Source organism: Erythrolamprus reginae, chromosome Z (genome assembly GCF_031021105.1).
Source record: "Erythrolamprus reginae isolate rEryReg1 chromosome Z, rEryReg1.hap1, whole genome shotgun sequence".
NCBI lineage: Eukaryota > Metazoa > Chordata > Lepidosauria > Squamata > Dipsadidae > Erythrolamprus > Erythrolamprus reginae.
In genome coordinates, this window is record NC_091963.1 from 128,743,768 (window position 1) to 128,758,864 (window position 15,097).

The following is a 15,097-nucleotide window of genomic DNA, read 5'->3' on the forward strand; positions in this document are numbered from 1 at the left end:
AGTAGATGGATGGAGGCGACAGGCGGGATGAAGGGGGAGAAACCCCGAGCCGCGGATGGTGGTGGTGGTGGTGGGGAGTTAGGGTGGCGGAGCAGCGTCCGCACTCACCTTCCCTGTCCCTTCCTTTCTCTCTTTGCAGAGCCGGGCGCTGAGCCGCGGACTCCCTCCTCTCGCTTGCCTGCCCGCCCCGTCTAGAAAGAGCGGGAGCGGGAGCGGGAGGAGGAGGAGGGGCCGCGATGACGCCTCGTCCCCTGATTTGACACCTGCCCAGCCTCGGGGGCGGCTCCCCCCCCGCCGGCCCGGCCCGGCCCGCGCCCCCGATGCTGAGCTCAGTGTGCGTCTCCTCTTTCCGCGGGCGCAAGTCTGGGAACAAGCCGCCGTCCAAGTCATGTTTGAAAGGGGAGATGGGCCGGAACGAAGACAACGACAAGATCGTCATCAACGTGGGCGGCATCCGGCATGAGACTTACCGCAGCACCCTCAAGACCCTGCCGGGCACGCGGCTGTCCTGGCTCACCGAGCCGGACGCCTGCAGCAACTTCGATTACGACCCCAAAGCCGACGAGTTCTTCTTCGACCGGCACCCGCAGGTCTTCGCCTACGTGCTCAACTACTACCGCACCGGGAAGCTTCACTGCCCCGCCGACGTCTGCGGACCGCTCTTCGAGGAAGAGCTGGCTTTCTGGGGCATCGACGAGACCGACGTGGAAGCCTGCTGCTGGATGAACTACCGGCAGCACCGCGACGCCGAGGAAGCCCTGGACAGCTTCGAAGCCCCCGAAAGCCAAGAAGATGAAGAGAGCGGCGACCTCAAGCGCCTCTGCCTGCAAGAGGACGGGCGCAAGCTGGGCAGGTGGTCCAGTTTGCAGCCCAAGGTCTGGGCACTCTTCGAAGACCCCTACTCCTCCAAGATGGCCCGGGTGAGTCCAAAGGAGGCGGGCGGGGTGGCGGTTACGGTCCCCTCCAGATACACCTCCTCAGAGGTCCTCTCCTCCCCAATGCCCCAATTAGCACGACTGGGGGTGGAGGTGGAAGTATAGCTGAATTCCATCACATCTGGAGAACGTCCTCCTTCCACATGTGCGATCTTTCTCATCAGTCTTTTCTAAGATTCCCTCCTCCTCGAATCCTTTAGTAAGATTTAAGGGGAAAGAGATGGTGTCGCTATGAGCCCGACTCTTCAGTGAGTCTGTCAATTTGTTGGCGAATTTAAATGAGCAACCCCCACCCCTGGGATTTTGCAGTTAGATCTTAGAAGAGAAAACCAGGTGCAAGAGAGGCTCGGAGGAGGAGACAGATGTGTTGGGTTATCTTTGGTGTAGCACATTCTAGAAGAAGATGTAACACATTCTATAGGACTAGTGTCACAAAGAGGGACATGGGATTAGTGGAAAGCTTGAGTTGTGTAATGGGCAAATGGGTGGGAAATCCTACTCCTTCCTCCAAATAGAGCCTTAACTTAATATAGTTCGAACTCCAGGTAGCCCAAAAGTAGAGTAATGATAGCTTTGTAGAACAGCCTTTCCCCCAACATGGCACTCTCCGGATGTGTTAAGACCTTAAGACCACAAGTACCAGAATTGCATGGATGTGTTTGACATCACAAAACCAACCCCGTTCTTAGGTTGCCATCCTAACAGGGTTGGAGGATACCAAAGTCAGGGATGTGCTGTAGAAATTTCATGCAGGCAAGCACCAAACTCAAGTCCCATAATTTGTTCATAATTTGGCAATGCCATGTAAAGTGTACACTCTGCAACTAGCTCAGGTTCCAAAGTGAGCTGGAGAAATGGCCCATGAAAAAAGCAACAACTGTTGTTTGATTTTTGCAATCGAATCTCGATTCTCTCCACAAGCAGGCCTTTCCGCTTGCAAAATCCCGCCCCCTTCCTACCGCATCTTCCGCACTTGTCCTTGAACCTAGAAGGTGTGTGTGTGTGTGTGTGTGTGTGTGTGTGTGTGTTGGTGGTCAAAAGAGGTGAAAAAACAGAAGGGGGGTATTTGGGTAAACTTAGAGGTAGGCATGCAGTGATTTGCTAACTTCTTTCAAATGCTGATTGAGTGGTAAGTAAAAGACAAAATATACTCCTATAATCTACACATGCAGCACTTGATATGGATGAAAGGATGTGCCAGTTTGGAGGTGTGAGTGGCACTGAGTGTGTGCCGGGGGGGGGGGGAGTGAAATCATTCTAGGAGGGGGGAGGATGAACCAGCTGCATCTCTTGCACAAATTTGGACAAATAATGTGGAAAGGACATGCCCAGAAAGTGAGCCATGGATCAGGGCACTCTTTTTCAAGAAGTCTTTAAAGAAGTTGGACCATAATTCCCATAACCCACATAGCTTCATGAACGGGCTGCCTGGGACAATGGGAACTGTAGTCTGAACACATTTGGAGGATGTCAGGTTAAGGTAATATGTGGTAGTGAATTGGGAAACCGAACCCCTGCAGGACAGAGCAAGAAGAAATTGGGTATGGCAAAGAATAGAATAGAATAGAATAGAATTCTTTTATTGGCCAAGTGTGATTGGACACACAAGGAATTTGCCTTGGTGCAGATGCTCTCAGTGTGCATAAAAGAAAAGATACAATGCTATATGTCTCAAGGAAACAAGGTTGGTGTTTGGGGCTGGATGGTTGTGTGCCCTAGAGTGGAGAGAGAAAGAGAAGGATATCTGAGTTTTGGGGAAAGCGTGCCAAAGGCCAAGGGTGGGAAAGGGAGAAGTGTGTGTGTGTCTCTGTGTGTGTGTGTTTGTGTGGAACCACTGAGAAGCACTGAGATAATAGGATTGTGCAAGGCAGCAGAAATAAAGTTGCCCAATATATGGTGGGGAGCAAAGACCCTAAGTTGATTGCCACAGTACCTAAATGTGTGAATTAAAGTAGTAATGTGTAACAGCAGGAGGGCCCTAATACGCATGCTCCAGAGTTATGACTAGCTTCTCAGTGTTAAGAGAGAATGTCTCCGTTCCCGGCAGGAGGTGCTGCTAGCCCATTACAAACTCTCTCCTCCTTGCTCCCCACACTGAGCTTTCCTGTCCTCCTTCGTTCGCGTTCTCTTCGCCTTCCCTCGCGGTTGCTATCCGATAGAACCTTCCCTTCTTAAAATCCTTCCTGTCCCACGCGAAAAGTTTGAGCCCTTCGCTCTCACATACCCATTGCCCCAAAGGCCATTCTCTAACGTCTTTAATTCGCTCCATACTTGTGCAAAAATCCTTTACATAACTGGGGAGAAAGAAACTCTAGCATTCCTCAGCATTGCAGCTATGGATTCACAGCTTCCCACACACACACACACATACACCCAAGCTGAAACACTGTCCCTCAAAGTGACCCCCACCACCTCCATTTCCAAACACTGCAGTTCAGAACTCCTTGCTCTGCTGGCTGGCTTCCTTGCTTCCTCTCTCTATGCAGTGAATAACGCGCCCCCACCCCCACCCCAAATCAAACAGTTTTGCACAGGAACTCAAGTTGCTGCTGCTGACAAAGACCCCCTCACCTTCTCGGTCCCCCTTTTTTTTTGTATATTAAAGCTTTGCTGCCTCCTGAACTGCAGAGACAGCAGGTTGAGAAGGGGGGGGGGAGGTGGCACCGCAGTGCAGTGTGGAAACTCCAGAGTTTGCAGTGCAAAGCAGGCATTTGGCAGCCTGTGGCAGCTTCCCTCCCTCGCCCCCACTCCTCCTCCTTCCCTCCCAGGCAGTGGGTCTCAAAGCTGCAAACACTGTCAGATATCCTCATTGATTTCCCACCCGCCTCCCACAGTTGGGAACGCAGCCAGAAAAAGTTGCAGTGGGAAGGAAGGTGAAGAGAGGAAAGCAGGAATTCTAGTGCCAGGGGGATGGGGCCACCGATTGTGGATGGTAGGAGATTATGAGTTGGTGCTGCATTGGGAAGGCATCATCAGGAGTTTCCATAAATGGAAGAGAACAATTTGGGGGGGGGACTATGATTTTACCCTCCTTTGACTGTACTGTCCACCCCTCATGGCATTTAAAATAAATTTGATTTACAGTTTTAAACATACAAACATAGAAGACTGACGGCAGAAAAAGACCTCCTGGTCCATCTAGTCTGCCCTTATACTATTTTCTGTATTTTATCTTAGGATGGATATATGTTTATTCCAGGCATGTTTGAATTCAGTTACTGTGGATTTATCTACCACGTCTGCTGGAAGTTTGTTCCAAGGATCTACTACTCTTTCAGTAAAATAATATTTTCTCATGTTGCTTTTGATCTTTCCCCCAACTAACTTCAGATTGTGTCCCCTTGTTCTTGTGTTCACTTTCCTTTTAAAAACACTTCCCTCCTGGACCTATTTAACCCTTTATTTAAATGTTTCGATCATGTCCCCCCTTTTCCTTCTGTCCTCCAGACGATACAGATTGAGTTCATGAAGTCTTTCCTGATACGTTTTATGCTTAAGACCTTCCACCATTCTTAGAGCCCGTCTTTGGACCCGTTCAATTTTGTCAATATCTTTTTGTAGGTGAGGTCTCCAGAACTGAACACAGTATTCCAAATGGGGTCTCACCAGCATTCTATATAGCGGGATCATAATCTCCCTCTTCCTGCTTGTTATACCTCTAGCTATGCAGCCAAGCATCCTACTTGCTTTCCCTACCGTCTGACTGTTTGGTAACTCCCCCCCCCCTCAAGTCACCCAACAAAGAAAAATAATGGGAATAAGATATTAATACCCGAGGAAGACCGCGCAAGGAGACTTTTCATTGCCTAGCCCACTGTTCCTGAAATATATCATATTGAAAAGCCTACAGAAAAAGGCTGCAGAAATTATTTAAGTGGCCCAATTTTAGCATTTCTTCTGCCTTTCTCCCACCCACCTCCTGCACCAACTTTCTGACACAGTAAAAAGAAAAAGAGAGCTGGGCTCGAAAGAATAGGTAGACAACTAGCTAAAGGAGCATAACAGAGGTTAGGCAGATAGACCAAACTCTTCTGTGAAAGCCACATTTGCTGAGTTTCTCTCTAAGGACTATGATGGATATTTTACAACAACGCAAAGGCAAGATGGAACTTCAAAACTGCCTATTTGATAACGCTTATCTGATAGCTGCATCTAACAGCTGGAATACTGAAAAGTTGAGTGTGTGTATATGGAAAGATTTCCCAGGCAGCTCATAATCCCCTCCAGTTGTCAATTTTCATGTGTTTATGTAGTTTCTTACCTTCATCTTCCTTCCTTCCTTCCTTCCTTCCTTCCTTCCTTCCTTCCTTCCTTCCTTCCAGTGTTTAATTCTCAAACTTTTAAAATTCCTATCTCTAAGACTAAAAATGAATTGTTATTTACATCACGTGTGTTCCAGAATTATTTCAGTCAATATATGCTTCCAATAATATGGAATAGATTATAGGGCATATTATGCCAGTTGAATTAATTCACAGGTTCTGTATTGCAAATATAAGCATGTTACTGGAAAATAAAACCCATTATACGCAGTTGGATTTTCTTCTCAGTAGAAAGTGGTTAGGGTTATCATCAAAGTTTTCTTCTCCATATTTATTTCATAAAACGAAGATATACAGATAGAAAAAAATCTAATGGCTCCAGATATTGCATTTCCTCCACACTGGAGGAAATGGAGTTGGATGGACAACTCAATACAGGATTGCATGGACCTCTCAAGTTATCTTTCCTTGCAGGTTCTAATTTAGTTTACCTCCCTTATAGAAAATGTAGCATATATCAGCATTCCATGAAACACCCTCCCAGAACTGACAGCATAAGCTTTTTCACGCTCTTTAAAATAAAGAGGAAATGACAGATGTAATCCAAATAACAATAATAAAACAACTGTGGCAAAAGAAAACAAAGATACCGCCACAGTAATAAGCATCTTGAGTGCAATTCCAAAACATCTGGAGCACCACTTGAATACCATCGAAATTGGCAAAATCATCATCAGTTGATTACATCCTGTGACAATACCTTTAAAATTATTTTTAAAACAACATCTGCTTATCCCAGATTCTTGGGAAGGACTGAATAGGGGGCAAAAATGTCAAATGCAATCTAAACATCTGGCTGGCTGTACTACCAATCATAATAATAATAATGCATTAACATTTGTATCCTACCAAATTTCAGTTATTTACAGAGTTGCGTATACTTTTACTTCTATAGTGATGTTGTATGCTTCCCCATATCCATTATGGATCCTCAAAAAATGATAACTGCTTTTATACTGCGGTACCATATTCTTATTTATGCATGATAATGTAATTTGAGAGTCCGGTTCACCACCAAAATATGCATAAGATCATCTGTATCATTTCGGCAACAAATTCTTTTTGGGGTGCCCTGAAGACATTATAGAAAAAGAGTTGGTTAGTTTGATGCTGGTAAAAAAATCAGAAGCTGGTCACACCTTAACAAATCACGTGTGAATAGAACGACAGTAAGAAAACAGTGAACGAAGAAAACAACACAAATTAAATAGCCTTAGGATCCCTTTCAATATCTCCCCTTAACTCAGTTTACTATGATCCTCTTTAAGAGAGTTTGGGGGTTTTTTCAGGATACGGTATGTGCCATTTTTAAAAGTTTATTAAAAATATACGCGGGAGAAAAATGAAAAAAGGACAAAAAGTCAGAGCATATTTGCTTCCTGTTAAATGGAAGACTTGCTAAAGAGAAGGAGGAGGAGGAGGAGGAGAAGAAGGAAAGGAGGAGGACATCCAATATGCCAGGAAGTTTTCATGATGAAAAATAAATGCGGATCTTTTCCTAATATTACAACTGTTGAATAGTGGGGTCCTTTTTTTTTTACAATACATCTGCACTTTTGTCTAAAATAAAGAAGCCAGCACTAATTTTAGCATCATAAAAAAAACAACCCTGAGTTATTTTCCCCTCTGCAGTACTTGGCTGACCTTGGCTGATCTAAAAAAAATAAAGAGTCACCTAGTTATAGTATTTGGGTGGGAGACCACTAAGAAATTCCAAAGCTGCAGTTTGCACTGGAAAGCTCGAAGACAAATCAGGAAGATAGTGATAACAAGCTATACCCAAATCATTGTTAACTAGCTTGACTCAAGGCTGGTATTTCCTTTAACATGGCCCTGCAGTTAAAATTCATACCTGATATATTCCTCCACTATATTTAGTTCTAAAGTTGTACTTTGATCTAAGAGTAATTGAGACACTCAAAATACTAGTGCTCGTCCAGCAGAATAAGATCGACCAGTGCTACAATTATGTATTTTTAATTAATTTTACTTATGCTTCTCTGTTTCATGTTCACTCACAATATTATACTTTTTTAAAAATCTCAACTCTGAAAGAAAAACCAATCTTTGGGCCCCCAAATCCCAGAGCCCCTGACCGTGTTTATCCAATCCTGATCGATCCAACTGCATACTTTTTTTTATATTATTTTTCTTATTGTAATCTTCTTTGCATGATTAAACAGAGGTGCAGAATTTCTGGTTTAACTTCTTGGGGAATGTAAAGGAGGAAAGATGTGAAAGGAGATAAATAAGAGGGTTTTAAAAAGCTTTTAATGATGCTTGTGAATAATGACTGCAGAAGGAGAATAGATTCCAAACATTGGCAAGAACCAGTTATTCTTATTTATTGCAGTGAAGGGCTCAAGAGGTTTTGGTTCTTCCAGCACATTAGCTATACACTTCCTCACTCAGTGAACCCACAAGTCTTCACATCTAACAGCCTTTGTCTGAATTTAGCAGTCTCCATTTTACTTTCACAACTTTCTGAATTCAGTTTGTGATCACCATTAACTCCTACCCGGAAAACAACGCTATAGAACATGGCACACCAAGATAACTAGACACAAGAACAGTTTTTTCCCCAACGCCCTCTCTCTGCTAAACAAATAATTCCCTCAACACTGTCGAACTATTCACTAAGTCTGCACTGCTATTAATCTTCTCATCGTTCTCATCACCCATCTCCTCCCACTTATGACTGAAGGACTGTATCTTTGTGGTTTGTATGCTTACAATTTATATTGTTTCCTAGTATGATTCAATTGCTTATTTGTACCCTATGACTATTGTTAAGTGTTGTATCTCATGATTCTTGACAAATGTATCTTGTCTTTTTTTTATGTACACTGAGAGCATATACACCAAAGACAAATATCTTGTGTGTCCAGTCACACTTGGCCAATAAAGAATTCTATTCTATTCTATTCCATTCTCATCTGCAAGACTGGCGTCCTTCCCAGTCCTCACTGCAAGCTCTCCATATTTTACTGAGCTACTATCCAAAATGTTTCCAAAATAATCTGTCACGATTTTAATTCATCCCTCAAACCATTTTATCAAACTTCCCCAATTTAAAAGCCAGTCATATTAATTCACTTCTCTTAGTCCTTTCTCAACAAATTCCAATTCCACTGCATAGTATAGTGCCTGACAATGTCGTTCTTTTTATTCTCCATGAACTTTCTTTGCTACTTCATTAAAAACTAAGAAAGAACTACCTTCCCCAAATTCAGAACCCCGAAACTCATTTATTTCTGCTTCAAATCAACCAATATGTAAAATAGTTTAGATTCCAGTAAGATGATGTATTTTATTACAGATATTTCCATCTTAACTTGCTTGAGAATCTCAACATATCTCATTAAATTCTCCATTTTCCAGGAAAACTAGATGTAACCCTTCATTTCTGAAAGTTCAAAAGTCTTAATTTTGCATCCTTTCTTTCATATCTTTCATCCCTAGTACAATTGACTAGCTTTTCACAATACCCTACAGATCAGGCTAAACGTTTTCATTGTTGCATAAATTCAGCTATTATCTTAGCATATTGTAGGAACCACTGCATAATGTTAAAAACCATGTTAAACTCTCTAATCTGGGTTTAGAGACTGGTATGGTATGTGATTTCAGCCATCCAGAAACTTGCTTGACCTTAGATGGTTTTCACAATTGTTTTAAGAACTTTGTACCACTCCTCTCTTCAATTTATTTGATTGTCTTTTGTTCCAGCATCTTGTTAAAACAGTGGTCCCCAACGTTTTTTCCACCAGGGACCAGTTTCAGCAAGACAATTTTTCTATGGCCCGGTGGGGGCGGAAAGGGGTGTGGTTGGAGGCGGGATTAAGCACAGGGGTGCTGGTCCTCCCCACCCCTCTTTACTGCCATTGCCCTGTGGCCGGCAGAACCTGCCTCCCAAGCCCTCTTGCCCAGCGGGAGCGAAGCGCTGGAGAGAGGGGGTCAGGCTGGCCCTCCTGCCTCCCCCCAGCCAAAAATGCAAAAGCGCCCCGCGGCAGAAGCCAAAAGAGGCTTGAGCCTCTTGGTCCTTCCCGCCCCTCTGTCCCGTCCATCGTCCTGTGGCCGGCAGAACCTGCCTCCCGAGGCCTCTTGCCCGGCGGGAGGTGAAGCGCTGGAGGGAGGGGGTGGCGGCATGAGGGCCGGCAGCTGCTGACTCCACGGCCCGGTGCAACATGCCCCGCGGCCCGGTACTGGTCCGCGGCCCGGTGGTTGGGGACCCCTGTGTTAAAAGACTTAGTAACTAATATCTGATCCCTTTATTCTAAGGCTTTATGCACCAAGCAAACATTTCCCTTTCCACCTCTCCCACTGTTGAATATACAAAAACGACCCCCTTTTTTGTGGAGCTAAAATTGGGCTACTGCAGTTTTAATCCAGGCTTCTTTATGTTGCTCTCCGTGGTACTGAACTGCAGTACAGTATTGCATCCAGCATTAGCAGCTGATGGGAAGAATGCACAGGGACAGGGACAGAAAGCAGAAACCTTCTCCTACTTCCAGACATTGCTAACTAAGATTATCATGATTTGCATTAAAAATAAGGTAATATTAAGGATTTGGCATAAAGTGTCATATGAGGATGAAAATGCAATATCCCATCCAGCTATAATAGAGAAGGAGGACAAAAAAGAAATAAGGCGAGTGAGGTTTCTGGAAAGTTGTGTGTGTGTGTGTGTGTGCATGTGCGCGCGTGCGAGCATATTTAAACATTGTTGAAAAATGAATAGGAATCAAGGGACATTGTAATTTTAGCATAATTACTTTTTCCCGTACAAGTTTACAAATAAAAACATGGTTTACAGAAGAATAAAGATAGGACAATAGAGTGAAATCAAAGTGGATGATGACGCACAAACACACACACACACACAACACACAAAAAGAGAATGACAAAGGAAGACTGACCTCATTTTCATCCCACTTTTCTGCCCTCTGAGCACTTTCTTTTGCTGTGGCGAAAGGAAGGATGGTGTGCAGCCAGTCTTTGACTTACAACCACAAATGAGCTCAAAATTTATGTTGCTAAGTGAGAAATTTGTTAAGTGAGCCCTGCCCCATTTTATGAATTTTCTTGCCAACATTTGTTAAGGGAATCACTGCAGTTGTTAAGTTAGCAACACAGTTGTTAAATGAATCTGGCTTCCCCATTGTGTTCGGAAACTTCAGATCGTGCAGAATGCAGCTGCGAGAGCAGTCATGGGCTTACCTAGGTATGCCCATGTTTCACCATCACTCCGCAGTCTGCATTGGCTGCCGATCAATTTCCGGTCACAATTCAAAGTGTTGGTTATGACCTTTAAAGCCCTTCATGGCATCGGACCAGAATACCTCCGAGACCGCCTCCTGCCGCACGAATCCCAGCGACCAATTAGGTCCCACAGAGTGGGCCTTCTCTGGGTCCCGTCAACTAAACAGTGTCGGTTGGCGGGCCCTAGGGGAAGAGCCTTCTCTGTGGTGGCACCGGCTCTCTGGAACCAACTCCCCCCGGAGATTAGAACTGCCCCTACTCTTCCTGCCTTCCGTAAACTCCTTAAAACCCACCTTTGCTGTCAGGCATGGGGGAATTGAGACATCTCCACCTGGGCATGTTTAATTTGTGCATGGTATGCTTGTGTGTGTGTCTGTTAGTATATGGGTTTTTTTAAATCTTTAAATGTTTTAAACTTACTCGGATTATTTACGATTTGTTTTTCTCTGTTGTGAGCCGCCCCAAGTCCTCGGAGAGGGGCGGCATACAAATCTAAATAATAAATAAATAATAAATAAATTGACTTTGCTTGTCTGAAGATCCCATGACACTGCAGCAGTCATAAATATGGACCAGTTTCCAAGCATCTAGATTTTGATCACGTGACTGTGGGGATGCTGCAATGGTCGTAAGTGTGGAAAATAGTCACGAGTCACTTTTTATAGTGCTGTTGTAACTTTGAATGGTCACTGAATGAACTGCTGTAAATCAAGGACTACTTGTACGACAAACTTTGTGGAAAGAGTGGGAAAGTCCTAGAATGTTTGGAGAGGTTGTCTCTTTTTTCTACCCAAACAAACGTCGCTCCTGTTTCAGCAAGAACAAAGTGGTCCCTTGTTTTCCTAGATGAGGATTGGGTGGAAATGGACCTTTTAGAACTTTGTGGACATACGTGGCTGGCTCAGGAATTCTGGGAGTTGAAGTCCATGGGTCATAAAAGGGCCATCGTTCCCCACCCTTGATCTAAATCACCCCATGTTTCCAATGCTTCATTTGCTACCTTTCCCTTCATCTCCTTTTACAGCATTGATCTTCTTATCAAGCCATAATAAATTAATTAGGTGCCACAAGGCTCTAGGTGGTGTGGTTTTTTTTTTACAGCCACAGTCTATTCCTGGGGGGCTGGAGGGATAGAGGCATTGCAAATAAATCACTGGAAAGGGATTATAGTTTAATTGCCATCAATACCCTTCATCAGCACTGCATTTGATGTTTACATATTTCACTATCTTCCTTCCCCTCCCCCCTTGTATTCATCTACTTACTTTGTTTCCTATCTCCCCATTAAAATATATCTTCTTGAAGAATGGAAAGTACATCCATTGCCTACAGTAGAGATTTAAAGTCATAACACTACTTCGTTATATTATTTCCAGTCACAAGCTATTATCCAAATTTACCTGGAAGTGGCTAGGGGGAGAGAGACTGTCTTTCCAAGCAATGTTACCTGTTCATCTCTGACAGGTCTCTGCTTATTTGCCTGTTTCAAGAAATCTTACAAGCCTTCTGATATGGTCTACCCATCTGTGTACCTTTGTTGGTCTTTCTCTCCGCTTTAGAGAAACCATCAGCCCTAGGCTTCCCAAATCTGTCTTGTTCAGCCAACATCAACTCAGGTACTCCTACATCCAGGCATCCAAGCTTAATGACCCAAGTAGATTCTTCTCAAGCCATCTGCAACACCTCTCAACCCTCCGCTAATCTCCAAGTAAACAGAGAGAAAGCTAATATGAGTGGTGATTTAGAGCGAGTTTCTGATTCCCAATCATAATAAGAAGGCTCCTCCATCTTAAATCTGAAACTGAAGAAGGCTTGAGTTGAAAGTCCGATGATTCGGGGATTAAAAAACAAACTCTGAATTGAACTTGGGCTCAGAGATGTCTTTGGTTAATCTGGATTCCTGCAAAGCCTGAGGTTTGCTACCCATCTTTTAATGAGACATGCCCCAGCCTTTTCCTAAATGCTCAGGAATATTCATTTCCTATTTAGATTATTTCAATCCTTTTACTCGAACCAACTCATATTTTAATCCCAAGGAGAACAATCTAAGACAGTGGTTCCCAAAGTGGGGCCCACGTCCCACACGGGGGCAATTTGATTTTTAGTGGGGGCAGTTGGAACCTTTTTAAAACCATGTTATTGGCCTTTTAGGCTTCCTCCGCATGAGTAGGAGTTCACTTTTTGAATAGTAAGAATTATATGCCACAGGGGAGGGCATCAGGATTTTATAGATGCTTAGGTGGGGCAGGGCCAACAAAAAGGTTGAGAACCACTGATCCAAGACCACGGGCTGCCCAAAAAGCCTTATGTGCATTCATGGACTTCCAAACATGGTTAATTTAAATGTAAGTGACATCAAGACAAATATATCTTTTAGTCTTGACCATTATCTTTTTTTTGGAAGATGCACCAATTCCACATCTCATTTAAAAGCCAAGGGGGCCATTTGGCCTTGTTCTTTCTCCTTCATTTCTTTTTCCTAGAAACAAAACAGTTGCACAAACAAAAAAATAATGCGTATCTATTTCAAGCTCCACTTGGAAGAAAACAGAAAAACAGAAAAGATACGTCTAAGGAAAGAGTTTCCATTTTGATTCTGATATAAAAATAACTGACTAGGTAGAGCTTTCGCCTTGCCTAATACTCAAATGATATCTCACCATATTCATTGGATCTATGCTTAGATTCCCCACCCCCCTTCTCCATCTCCCCTACACACAAGTTGCAAAATGGAAGCTTTGAACAGCTAAATTAAAGATAAGGTCATCTCAGGGAATAAAGCTGGCTAAGTCAGGCATTTTTTCAGAGATTTCAGAATAAAATTCCATTTTTTTGACCTTGTGCCCCATACCAAATGCACACACATATACGTTTATTTTTTCCTTTCCTTCTTTCCACCCCTGCTGGATCTTCCATCTGCTCCTGCAATATGTTCCTTCATTTATTTCAAAAAAGAAGGACTATTCCTGCACTGACAGAAGGACAGTCATAGCCCTGGGAAATGGTGGAAGGCGGGGGTTGGCTAGCCAAGGCAGCAGGGCCAAGGACAGTCACAAGTGACAGGAATCCTGAGTTCCCCAGTAAGATCCCAATGGGTTGGAGGGAATGCGTACGGCCAAAAATTGGGGAGTTCTCTGGAAGAAGAGAAGTTAGAAAGGTGGTTTGTGAGTTGACTTTGTCTTTTTGAGCCTTTTCATTTGAGCCTTTTGCTGTGTGACATTGTGCTGGTCCCCTTCCTGCCTCAGAAACACCTTCCGGGAACAGCTGCATGAGTCGCATCTGTTCTCTTTCCCACGTACTCTGTCCCCAACCATGCCGTGGTTCCCAGGAGAAGTCATTATTTCCATCTGAATGATTTGGGACTCCCAGTGCTGCCTGAAGGAGGTCCCATATAGGATATTCCTCATTACTTTTTTGCGAGGGCAATGAATGTAGACCAGTGTTTTTCAACCAGTGTGCCGTGAGACATGGTCAGGTGTGCCGCGAAGCTCAGAGAGAGAAAAAAACCAAGAGAGAGAGAAAGAAAGAAAGAGAGAGAGAAAGAAAGCAAGAGAGAGAGAGAAAGAGAGAGAAAGAGAGAAAGAAAGAGCAAGAGAGAGAGAAAGCAAGCAAGAGAGAGAGAAAACAAGAGAGAGAGAAAGAAAGCAAGAGAGAGAAAGAGAACAAGAGAGAGAAAGAAAGCAAGAGAGAGCGCAAGAGAGCAAGAGAGAGAGAGAAAGAAAGAGAGAGAGAGAGGGAGGGAAGGTGGGTGGGAGAGAGAAAGAGAGTAAAAAAGAGGAAGGAAGGAAGAGAGAAAGAAAGAGGGATGGAGAGAGAGAGAAAAAAGAGGAAGGGAGAGAAAGAGGGAGGGAGAGAGAAATAGAGCGAAAGGGAGGAAAAGAGAGAGAAAAAATTTTTTGTCCAAACTTTTTTTAGCCCCACCCCCACTCCCCCACCCCACTCAATGTGCCCCATGGTTTTGTAAATGTAAAAAATGTGCCGCGGCTCAAAAAAGGTTGAAAATCACTGATGTAGACTACAGCTTGTAGCATTAAGGGATGGGGGCACCATTCAGCCTGCTCCCCCAAACCTCAAGCTGTATGTGATATACACAGTTCTGGAAGTGGGTCAGAACCACTGGATGGTTTCTGGGGAAAGCACTCCTTTGGTTCTTCACAAGATCTGTCCTTGTTTCCTTTCCTTCCGTGAAGAATGCCATTCTGAAACACAAGGTTCTACCCAAATAGTTTCTCTACAGTAGGAGCGTCAATCTAATCCTCGGCTTCCTCGTTACCCTCAACTCCCTCCCTTCCCTTGAATTCCTTGGCTTTCCTCTTCATCTTTCCCTCCTCCTGCTCTCAGCCCCCTCCAGTTCCTGGGCACCGCACTGCGCTTCAAAAAGGATTCTAGGATTTGTTTGTAGAAAGTGCTGACGGGACGGGAATTCTATGCAGTGCAGAGAGCGAGCAGCAAGATTCTGCCCTGCAAAAAAAGGAGATGAGAGTAGAGAGTGAAAGAGAGTTTTGCACACAAGCGTAAACATGAATGGGGAATCTATGTACATAGTTGTGTAAGCAAGGGCAATCATGCTTGAATTGT

General features: G+C 44.0%; 1 protein-coding gene across 1 annotated transcript in view; it reads left to right on the forward strand.

Moving 5' to 3' along the window:
* Positions 1-320: 320 nt before the first annotated feature.
* The window catches only part of LOC139154923 (voltage-gated potassium channel KCNC1-like), a 59,365-nt gene continuing 44,588 nt past the window's right edge, over positions 321-15,097 (forward strand). The window contains 1 exon segment of the mRNA XM_070730029.1: positions 321-920. Coding sequence (XP_070586130.1) covers positions 321-920 — 600 coding nt within the window.